This window comes from Gymnodraco acuticeps, unplaced genomic scaffold (assembly GCF_902827175.1).
Source record: "Gymnodraco acuticeps unplaced genomic scaffold, fGymAcu1.1, whole genome shotgun sequence".
Lineage (NCBI taxonomy): Eukaryota > Metazoa > Chordata > Actinopteri > Perciformes > Bathydraconidae > Gymnodraco > Gymnodraco acuticeps.
Window position 1 is genome coordinate 32,516 of NW_022989938.1, and position 12,237 is coordinate 44,752.

General features: G+C 48.7%; 1 protein-coding gene across 1 annotated transcript in view; it reads right to left on the minus strand.

Annotated features, from left to right (window-relative positions):
• The window catches only part of eif2a (eukaryotic translation initiation factor 2A), a 38,820-nt gene extending 27,462 nt beyond the window's left edge, over nt 1–11,358 (minus strand). The window contains 6 exon segments of the mRNA XM_034210079.1: nt 8,396–8,478; nt 8,559–8,658; nt 9,193–9,311; nt 9,398–9,469; nt 9,696–9,762; nt 10,997–11,358. Coding sequence (XP_034065970.1) covers nt 8,396–8,478; nt 8,559–8,658; nt 9,193–9,311; nt 9,398–9,469; nt 9,696–9,762; nt 10,997–11,102 — 547 coding nt within the window. The 5' untranslated portion in view covers nt 11,103–11,358.
• Between the last annotated feature and the right edge of the window lie 879 nt (nt 11,359–12,237).

Here is a 12,237-nt window from a genome sequence, read left to right on the forward strand (position 1 = left end):
TCGTGGATGTATTCTGCCACAGAGCAGGTTGGTGGATGTATTCTGCCACAGAGCAGGTTCGTGGATGTATTCTGCCACAGAGCAGGTTGGTGGATGTATACTGCCACAGAGCAGGTTGGTGGATGTATTCTGCCACAGAGCAGGTTGGTGGATGTATTCTGCCACAGAGCAGGTTCGTGGTTGTATTCTGCCACAGAGCAGGTTCGTGGATGTATTCTGCCACAGAGCAGGTTCGTGGTTGTATTCTGCCACAGAGCAGGTTCGTGGATGTATTCTGCCACAGAGCAGGTTGGTGGATGTATTCTGCCACAGAGCAGGTTCGTGGTTGTATTCTGCCACAGAGCAGGTTCGTGGTTGTATTCTGCCACAGAGCAGGTTCGTGGATGTATTCTGCCACAGAGCAGGTTCGTGGATGTATTCTGCCACAGAGCAGGTTCGTGGATGTATTCTGCCACAGAGCAGGTTGGTGGATGTATACTGCCACAGAGCAGGTTGGTGGATGTATACTGCCACAGAGCAGGTTGGTGGATGTATTCTGCCACAGAGCAGGTTCGTGGATGTATTCTGCCACAGAGCAGGTTGGTGGATGTATTCTGCCACAGAGCAGGTTCGTGGTTGTATTCTGCCACAGAGCAGGTTCGTGGTTGTATTCTGCCACAGAGCAGGTTCGTGGATGTATTCTGCCACAGAGCAGGTTGGTGGATGTATTCTGCCACAGAGCAGGTTGGTGGATGTATTCTGCCACAGAGCAGGTTCGTGGATGTATTCTGCCACAGAGCAGGTTCGTGGATGTATTCTGCCACAGAGCAGGTTGGTGGATGTATTCTGCCACAGAGCAGGTTGGTGGATGTATTCTGCCACAGAGCAGGTTGGTGGATGTATTCTGCCACAGAGCAGGTTCGTGGATGTATTCTGCCACAGAGCAGGTTGGTGGATGTATTCTGCCACAGAGCAGGTTGGTGGATGTATTCTGCCACAGAGCAGGTTGGTGGATGTATACTGCCACAGAGCAGGTTCGTGGATGTATTCTGCCACAGAGCAGGTTGGTGGATGTATTCTGCCACAGAGCAGGTTGGTGGATGTATTCTGCCACAGAGCAGGTTCGTGGATGTATTCTGCCACAGAGCAGGTTGGTGGATGTATTCTGCCACAGAGCAGGTTGGTGGTTGTATACTGCCACAGAGCAGGTTGGTGGTTGTATTCTGCCACAGAGCAGACTCGTGGATGTATTCTGCCACAGAGCAGGTTCGTGGATGTATTCTGCCACAGAGCAGGTTCGTGGATGTATTCTGCCACAGAGCAGGTTCGTGGATGTATTCTGCCACAGAGCAGGTTCGTGGATGTATTCTGCCACAGAGCAGGTTCGTGGATGTATACTGCCACAGAGCAGACTCGTGGATGTATTCTGCCACAGAGCAGGTTGGTGGATGTATTCTGCCACAGAGCAGGTTCGTGGATGTATTCTGCCACAGAGCAGGTTCGTGGATGTATACTGCCACAGAGCAGGTTCGTGGATGTATTCTGCCACAGAGCAGGTTGGTGGATGTATTCTGCCACAGAGCAGGTTGGTGGATGTATTCTGCCACAGAGCAGGTTGGTGGATGTATACTGCCACAGAGCAGGTTCGTGGATGTATTCTGCCACAGAGCAGGTTCGTGGATGTATTCTGCCACAGAGCAGGTTCGTGGATGTATTCTGCCACAGAGCAGGTTCGTGGATGTATACTGCCACAGAGCAGGTTCGTGGATGTATTCTGCCACAGAGCAGGTTCGTGGATGTATTCTGCCACAGAGCAGGTTGGTGGATGTATACTGCCACAGAGCAGGTTGGTGGATGTATTCTGCCACAGAGCAGGTTGGTGGATGTATTCTGCCACAGAGCAGACTCGTGGATGTATTCTGCCACAGAGCAGACCCGTGGATGTATTCTGCCACAGAGCAGATTGGTGGATGTATTCTGCCACAGAGCAGGTTGGTGGATGTATTCTGCCACAGAGCAGGTTCGTGGATGTATTCTGCCACAGAGCAGACCCGTGGATGTATTCTGCCACAGAGCAGACTCGTGGATGTATTCTGCCACAGAGCAGGTTCGTGGATGTATTCTGCCACAGAGCAGACTCGTGGATGTATTCTGCCACAGAGCAGGTTCGTGGATGTATTCTGCCACAGAGCAGACCCGTGGATGTATTCTGCCACAGAGCAGACCCGTGGATGTATTCTGCCACAGAGCAGACTCGTGGATGTATTCTGCCACAGAGCAGGTTCGTGGATGTATTCTGCCACAGAGCAGGTTGGTGGATGTATTCTGCCACAGAGCAGGTTCGTGGATGTATTCTGCCACAGAGCAGGTTGGTGGATGTATTCTGCCACAGAGCAGACTCGTGGATGTATTCTGCCACAGAGCAGGTTGGTGGATGTATTCTGCCACAGAGCAGACTCGTGGATGTATTCTGCCACAGAGCAGACTCGTGGATGTATTCTGCCACAGAGCAGACTCGTGGATGTATTCTGCCACAGAGCAGACTCGTGGATGTATTCTGCCACAGAGCAGACTCGTGGATGTATTCTGCCACAGAGCAGACTCGTGGATGTATTCTGCCACAGAGCAGACTCGTGGATGTATTCTGCCACAGAGCAGACTCGTGGATGTATTCTGCCACAGAGCAGGTTCGTGGATGTATTCTGCCACAGAGCAGGTTGGTGGTTGTATACTGCCACAGAGCAGACTTGTGGATGTATTCTGCCACAGAGCAGGTTGGTGGTTGTATTCTGCCACAGAGCAGGTTCGTGGATGTATTCTGCCACAGAGCAGGTTGGTGGATGTATTCTGCCACAGAGCAGACTTGTGGATGTATTCTGCCACAGAGCAGGTTGGTGGTTGTATTCTGCCACAGAGCAGGTTCGTGGATGTATTCTGCCACAGAGCAGGTTCGTGGATGTATTCTGCCACAGAGCAGGTTGGTGGATGTATTCTGCCACAGAGCAGACTTGTGGATGTATTCTGCCACAGAGCAGGTTGGTGGTTGTATTCTGCCACAGAGCAGGTTGGTGGATGTATTCTGCCACAGAGCAGGTTGGTGGATGTATTCTGCCACAGAGCAGACTCGTGGATGTATTCTGCCACAGAGCAGGTTGGTGGATGTATTCTGCCACAGAGCAGACTCGTGGATGTATTCTGCCACAGAGCAGGTTGGTGGATGTATTCTGCCACAGAGCAGACTCGTGGATGTATTCTGCCACAGAGCAGGTTCGTGGATGTATTCTGCCACAGAGCAGACTCGTGGATGTATTCTGCCACAGAGCAGACTCGTGGATGTATTCTGCCACAGAGCAGGTTCGTGGATGTATTCTGCCACAGAGCAGGTTGGTGGATGTATTCTGCCACAGAGCAGACTCGTGGATGTATTCTGCCACAGAGCAGGTTGGTGGATGTATACTGCCACAGAGCAGACTCGTGGATGTATTCTGCCACAGAGCAGGTTCGTGGATGTATTCTGCCACAGAGCAGACTCGTGGATGTATTCTGCCACAGAGCAGGTTCGTGGATGTATTCTGCCACAGAGCAGGTTCGTGGATGTATTCTGCCACAGAGCAGGTTCGTGGATGTATTCTGCCACAGAGCAGACTCGTGGATGTATTCTGCCACAGAGCAGACTGGTGGATGTATTCTGCCACAGAGCAGGTTAGTGGATGTATTCTGCCACAGAGCAGGTTGGTGGATGTATTCTGCCACAGAGCAGGTTCGTGGATGTATTCTGCCACAGAGCAGGTTGGTGGATGTATTCTGCCACAGAGCAGGTTAGTGGTTGTATACTGCCACAGAGCAGGTTCGTGGATGTATTCTGCCACAGAGCAGGTTGGTGGATGTATTCTGCCACAGAGCAGGTTCGTGGATGTATTCTGCCACAGAGCAGGTTCGTGGATGTATTCTGCCACAGAGCAGGTTGGTGGATGTATACTGCCACAGAGCAGGTTGGTGGATGTATTCTGCCACAGAGCAGGTTGGTGGATGTATTCTGCCACAGAGCAGGTTGGTGGATGTATACTGCCACAGAGCAGGTTCGTGGATGTATACTGCCACAGAGCAGGTTCGTGGATGTATACTGCCACAGAGCAGACTCGTGGATGTATTCTGCCACAGAGCAGACTCGTGGATGTATTCTGCCACAGAGCAGGTTCGTGGATGTATTCTGCCACAGAGCAGGTTGGTGGATGTATTCTGCCACAGAGCAGACTGGTGGATGTATTCTGCCACAGAGCAGGTTAGTGGATGTATTCTGCCACAGAGCAGGTTGGTGGATGTATTCTGCCACAGAGCAGGTTCGTGGATGTATTCTGCCACAGAGCAGGTTGGTGGATGTATTCTGCCACAGAGCAGGTTAGTGGTTGTATACTGCCACAGAGCAGGTTCGTGGATGTATTCTGCCACAGAGCAGGTTGGTGGATGTATTCTGCCACAGAGCAGGTTCGTGGATGTATTCTGCCACAGAGCAGGTTCGTGGATGTATTCTGCCACAGAGCAGGTTGGTGGATGTATACTGCCACAGAGCAGGTTCGTGGATGTATTCTGCCACAGAGCAGGTTGGTGGATGTATACTGCCACAGAGCAGGTTCGTGGATGTATACTGCCACAGAGCAGGTTGGTGGATGTATACTGCCACAGAGCAGGTTCGTGGATGTATACTGCCACAGAGCAGACTCGTGGATGTATTCTGCCACAGAGCAGACTCGTGGATGTATTCTGCCACAGAGCAGGTTCGTGGATGTATTCTGCCACAGAGCAGACTCGTGGATGTATTCTGCCACAGAGCAGACTCGTGGATGTATTCTGCCACAGAGCAGGTTGGTGGTTGTATTCTGCCACAGAGCAGACTCGTGGATGTATTCTGCCACAGAGCAGGTTGGTGGATGTATTCTGCCACAGAGCAGGTTGGTGGATGTATTCTGCCACAGAGCAGGTTGGTGGATGTATTCTGCCACAGAGCAGGTTGGTGGATGTATTCTGCCACAGAGCAGACTCGTGGATGTATTCTGCCACAGAGCAGGTTGGTGGATGTATTCTGCCACAGAGCAGACTCGTGGATGTATTCTGCCACAGAGCAGGTTCGTGGATGTATTCTGCCACAGAGCAGGTTCGTGGATGTATTCTGCCACAGAGCAGACTCGTGGATGTATTCTGCCACAGAGCAGACTCGTGGATGTATTCTGCCACAGAGCAGACTGGTGGATGTATTCTGCCACAGAGCAGGTTGGTGGATGTATTCTGCCACAGAGCAGACCCGTGGATGTATTCTGCCACAGAGCAGGTTCGTGGATGTATTCTGCCACAGAGCAGGTTGGTGGATGTATTCTGCCACAGAGCAGGTTGGTGGATGTATTCTGCCACAGAGCAGGTTGGTGGATGTATTCTGCCACAGAGCAGGTTCGTGGATGTATTCTGCCACAGAGCAGGTTGGTGGATGTATTCTGCCACAGAGCAGGTTCGTGGATGTATTCTGCCACAGAGCAGGTTGGTGGATGTATTCTGCCACAGAGCAGGTTCGTGGATGTATTCTGCCACAGAGCAGGTTGGTGGATGTATTCTGCCACAGAGCAGGTTGGTGGATGTATTCTGCCACAGAGCAGGTTGGTGGTTGTATTCTGCCACAGAGCAGGTTGGTGGATGTATTCTGCCACAGAGCAGACTCGTGGATGTATTCTGCCACAGAGCAGACTCGTGGATGTATTCTGCCACAGAGCAGACTCGTGGATGTATTCTGCCACAGAGCAGGTTGGTGGATGTATTCTGCCACAGAGCAGACTCGTGGATGTATTCTGCCACAGAGCAGACTCGTGGATGTATTCTGCCACAGAGCAGACTCGTGGATGTATTCTGCCACAGAGCAGATTGGTGGATGTATTCTGCCACAGAGCAGGTTGGTGGATGTATACTGCCACAGAGCAGGTTGGTGGATGTATTCTGCCACAGAGCAGGTTCGTGGATGTATTCTGCCACAGAGCAGACTCGTGGATGTATTCTGCCACAGAGCAGGTTGGTGGATGTATTCTGCCACAGAGCAGGTTCGTGGATGTATTCTGCCACAGAGCAGGTTGGTGGATGTATTCTGCCACAGAGCAGGTTCGTGGATGTATTCTGCCACAGAGCAGGTTGGTGGATGTATTCTGCCACAGAGCAGGTTCGTGGATGTATTCTGCCACAGAGCAGGTTGGTGGATGTATTCTGCCACAGAGCAGGTTCGTGGTTGTATTCTGCCACAGAGCAGGTTCGTGGATGTATTCTGCCACAGAGCAGGTTCGTGGATGTATTCTGCCACAGAGCAGGTTGGTGGATGTATTCTGCCACAGAGCAGGTTCGTGGTTGTATTCTGCCACAGAGCAGGTTCGTGGTTGTATTCTGCCACAGAGCAGGTTCGTGGATGTATTCTGCCACAGAGCAGGTTCGTGGTTGTATTCTGCCACAGAGCAGGTTCGTGGATGTATTCTGCCACAGAGCAGGTTCGTGGATGTATTCTGCCACAGAGCAGGTTGGTGGATGTATACTGCCACAGAGCAGGTTGGTGGATGTATTCTGCCACAGAGCAGGTTGGTGGATGTATTCTGCCACAGAGCAGACCCGTGGATGTATTCTGCCACAGAGCAGGTTGGTGGATGTATTCTGCCACAGAGCAGGTTGGTGGATGTATTCTGCCACAGAGCAGACCCGTGGATGTATACTGCCACAGAGCAGACTCGTGGATGTATTCTGCCACAGAGCAGGTTCGTGGATGTATTCTGCCACAGAGCAGGTTGGTGGATGTATTCTGCCACAGAGCAGGTTGGTGGATGTATTCTGCCACAGAGCAGACCCGTGGATGTATTCTGCCACAGAGCAGGTTGGTGGATGTATTCTGCCACAGAGCAGGTTGGTGGATGTATTCTGCCACAGAGCAGACTCGTGGATGTATTCTGCCACAGAGCAGGTTGGTGGATGTATTCTGCCACAGAGCAGGTTGGTGGATGTATTCTGCCACAGAGCAGGTTCGTGGATGTATTCTGCCACAGAGCAGGTTGGTGGATGTATTCTGCCACAGAGCAGACTCGTGGATGTATTCTGCCACAGAGCAGACTCGTGGATGTATTCTGCCACAGAGCAGACTCGTGGATGTATTCTGCCACAGAGCAGGTTCGTGGATGTATTCTGCCACAGAGCAGGTTGGTGGATGTATACTGCCACAGAGCAGACTCGTGGATGTATTCTGCCACAGAGCAGACTCGTGGATGTATTCTGCCACAGAGCAGGTTCGTGGATGTATACTGCCACAGAGCAGACTCGTGGATGTATACTGCCACAGAGCAGACTCGTGGATGTATTCTGCCACAGAGCAGACTCGTGGATGTATTCTGCCACAGAGCAGGTTGGTGGTTGTATACTGCCACAGAGCAGACTTGTGGATGTATTCTGCCACAGAGCAGACTCGTGGATGTATTCTGCCACAGAGCAGGTTGGTGGATGTATTCTGCCACAGAGCAGACTCGTGGATGTATTCTGCCACAGAGCAGGTTGGTGGATGTATTCTGCCACAGAGCAGACTCGTGGATGTATACTGCCACAGAGCAGACTCGTGGATGTATTCTGCCACAGAGCAGGTTGGTGGATGTATACTGCCACAGAGCAGGTTGGTGGATGTATACTGCCACAGAGCAGGTTGGTGGATGTATACTGCCACAGAGCAGACTCGTGAAGTTGTAATGACTGATTTGAGAGGTTGTAATAACCAAGTTGCAGTTGTAATGGAAAATATATTTAAAAAATATGTATTTTTCTGCAAGTGAACATTTCATCACTAAGTTAATTTGTTTTCTACAAGCTACAACACTTTTTTTCTTCTTCTGTGACTTCAGAAGTGGTTCACAGATACAAGGATATTTCATACAAGTGTAAATGTATGCACACAAGCTCAGATCTTTTTCTGCAAGTGCTCACATCAGGTTTTACAAGCTCTCGCATTTTGCACCATATCTACCTTCATATGTATTCACCTTGCAGGTGCAGCTCTGTGGCTTTGATCCTGGATCAAGTGTTTAAGTCATGGATGTTTAAAGTTTAACTTCTTCATATGTCTAATATTATAGTTGACTTTTCATTCAGGAAGTATGACGCTGTGCTGTCAGTGCGCTTCTCCATGTTTGTGATTGGTCAAATGTTGCTAGCCCCGCCCCTTTCATGTGAACGCGCACTCAGCCGGACAGAGAAACCCTGGCTTGAGTTAACGAGTTGATAACCAGCGTCGTAGGACCGCTTAGCGAGAGCGCGTGTGTTTGGGGCTAGGTAAGCCGGTTAACTTCGAGAGATCCAGGTTATGTTGAACTGGCTTGGTCGTACAGGCCTCTGGTGTTATGACGGAGGGGGGTCTTACTGAAGTCGTTGTTCTCGTAGAAGTGCAGCTCGTTGTTGACGCTCCGCACTGCAATCTGCTCATCTGCAGACCAGCTGGGACACCTGCAGCCAATCACAGCGCAGCATGAGAGTCTGAGTGTGTGTGAGAGTGTGTGTGTGTGAGAGGGTGTGTCAGTGCTCACCATGACTCCATCTTCTTCTGGTACAGAGCTTTGAGCAGCTGACCGCTCTGTACGTCCCACAGCTGGAGGTTAGGGTCTCCCTGAGCACTGTCCTGAGCCTCTGCACACATACATACACACACACACACACACACACACACACAAACACACGCGTATTATTTTCTATATCCTTATACATGTATATGAATGTAGTCACACTGCTGTAGGGCTGCTAGGTGTGTGTGTGTGTGTGTGTGTGTGTGTGTGTGTGTGTGTATTACACACTGCTATAGGGCTGCCAGGTGTGTGTGTGTGTGTGTGTGTGCTACACACTGCTGTAGGGCTGCCAGGTGTGTGTGTGTGTGTGTGTGTGTGTGTGTGTGTGTGTGTGTGTGTGTGCTACACACTGCTGTAGGGCTGCCAGGTGTGTGTGTGTGTGTGTGTGTGTGTGTGTGTGTGTGTATTACACACTGCTGTAGGGCTGCCAGGTGTGTGTGTGTGTGTGTGCTACACACTGCTGTAGGGCTGCCAGGTGTGTGTGTGTGTGTGTGTGTGTGTGTGTGTGTGTGTGTGTGTGCTACACACTGCTGTAGGGCTGCCAGGTGTGTGTGTGTGTGTGTGTGTGTGTGTGTGTGTGTGTGTGTGTGCTACACACTGCTGTAGGGCTGCCAGGTAGCCAGCACGGTGTTCTGAGGAGAGATCTTCAGCACGGAGGTCTTGGGGAGGTCAAAGGTCGAGAGCAGGGATCCGTCTGCACACCGCACCACAGACACACTGACGCACAGGAAAACATATTATTGATTGTTGTATTTATTAATATGATTATATATATATAGTTATTGTGAGAGTGTAATAGTGACCTGTGTCCGTTGCACCAGCCGAACAGAGACCCATCTCGGCTGAAGGTCACACACCTGGAGGGCCGCGCATCCCTGACACACACACACACACACAGACAGACACACACAGACACACACACACACACACAGACAGACAGAAACACACAGACAGACAGACACACACAGACATACATACATAAGATAAGATTAACCTTTATTCAGTTTTTTGTGTGTGTGTGTGTGTGTGTGTGCGTGTGTGTGTGTGTGTGTGTGTGTGTGTGTGTGTGTGTGTGTGTGTGTGTGTGTGTGTGTGTGTTACCTGTTGAAGTTGGCCAGCGGCTCACAGGTGGGTCCGGACAGCAGAGAAGTGCCGTCTGACCCTCGCACTGAAACATTAAATATATGTATTATTAATAATAAACTATTTAGTTAACAGCAGATGATTTAAGATATAAAATAAAACATGTGTTAAAATAAATAAAAACAGCAGATGTTGAACTGATCGGTGGTCTCCAGACTCTGTCAGGAAATCTATTATTTAAACACAGTTTCTGTTTAAAATATGAGAAACCTGTGGAATAAAACCACTCTGAAGACCTTTCCTGAAACATCAGAAGCTGTTATTTAATTCGGCTGAAATATCATTTATATTCTGACTGGATTTTAACTTTTTATCTCCAAATCATCACTGTTTTCCTCACAGACGCTGGTACAGAGAGGAACAGCATGGAGAGATTTCAGAGGATTATTTCATATATTGAAGGTTATTTATGTATTTATTTAAAGCCGAATGACTCCGACGTCTTCACTGATTCACCTGAAGTCTTTACCTGAAGTCTTTACCTTTACCTTTAGGCTGTAAATACATCTGTTTAAATTAAAACACCAGATTTTGAGTTTGGTGCAGGGTGTTTCTGTTCAGCACCACGCGCAGCTCTCAGTCTGCAGCTACTCTAACAACACAAACAATAACAACAACAACGTGTTTATTAAAGTAAACATTAAAAAGTTACCCACCTGCTAACAGCGGGATGGGTTGCGCCATGTTTGTGTGAACCGGAAGAAGAAGTAAACCCTACGTCAGCAGAAATACGTCAGTGCAAACACGTATTGGAAGTGGGCGGGGCTTCCAGTGCCACATCAGCGTACGGTCCGCGACACGTCAGTCAAAACATCTGAAAAATGTTTATATTTTTTTATTCTGAAACAAACCGCGGGGTTTCTGATTGATATCTAAACCGATTTCATCCATTCATTATAAAAAAACTGTTTTTAGAAATGTTTCGTGTTTTAGAAATGCGTTAAGCTGTTGGAGTGCCGCGTGCAGAGAGGTCACTTCCGGTGTCAGAGTAAAAGCGCCCAGTGTGGAGATCAGTTAAATAGTATTAAATACGTGGTGTTAAGCTACTTTTATAAGTACATATACGATAATACTTACTTTACTGTACTGTCCTTTGATCTTAATCATATAATGACTATTCCTGGAAACCAGTTTTAAAGCGAAGCAGTGTTCCTTAAATATATTTTGGAGGACCACACCGGAAGTTCGTCTCGCTTTGACAGCAGGTAACTTGATGACGGAAGCAGCTTTTCCGGTGGGGCTGAGGAGGCGGGACTTACTCTTTTTGAGGACGTAGACAAGAGAAGCGGCTCCCAGTCTGCAGTCCTCCACCAGAGAAGAAGACGCAGGAAAACTCCCCAGAACCACCAGAACCATCAGAACCATCAGAACCACCGGGAACCAGTGAGAAACCACTCAAGAGAAGAAGATGGTGGCCAAACAGAGGATCCGCATGGCCAACGAGAAGCACAGCAAGAACATCACTCTGCGGGGGAACGTGGCCAAATCCAACGTGAGTCCAACAGCTGATCTATAACTATCAATATATACACCTTAATGTACCTGGACCCTCACCTGAGAGACCCTTAACTCGCCTGAGAGACCCTTAACTCGCCTCAGAGACCCTTAACTTGCCTCAGAGACCCTTAACTTGCCTCAGAGACCCTTAACTCACCTGAGAGACCATTAACTTGCCTCAGAGACCCTTAACTTGCCTCAGAGACTCACCTGAGGGGTAGACAGACCTCAGAGTTACATCTGGAGCCTCTCTGATGGGAGACGTGGCCAAATCCAGCTGAGCAGAACAGCTGTTTTATGATGAAGATGATGATGATGATGATGATGATGATGATGATGATGATAGTACATGTTAGTAGCAGCTGCTGACCCTTACCTCACACCAACATGTGGCTCATGAGTGATTGATCCGATGATCCTTGGACCCTCTCAGGTTATTGACTGTGCTAAGCAGAGCTAACAGCTGTTCCTCAGCATGATTCATAACAACAATAATAATAATACATTTGATTCTTAAAGCACCTTTCATCACTAAAAGCGATCCCAAAGGGTATGAGGTCAAAGGTTATGGTTATACACACATATAGATATATATATATTCTTAAAGCACCTTTCATCACTAAAAGCGATCCCAAAGGGTATGAGGTCAAAGGTTATGGTTATACACACATATAGATATATATATATTCTTAAAGCACCTTTCATCACTAAAAGCAATCCCAAAGGGTATGAGGTCAAAGGTTATGGTTATACACACATATAGATATATATATATTCTTAAAGCACCTTTCATCACTAAAAGCAATCCCAAAGGATATGAGGTCAAAGGTTATGGTTATACACACATATATATATATATATTCTTAAAGCACCTTTCATCACTAAAAGCAATCCCAAAGGATATGAGGTCAAAGGTTATGGAATATAAATAACGACTGAGATTTGTTTTTAACTTCAAGTGACTTTGTGGCTTTATGAACACCTGGAGGCCACTGGTTAACAC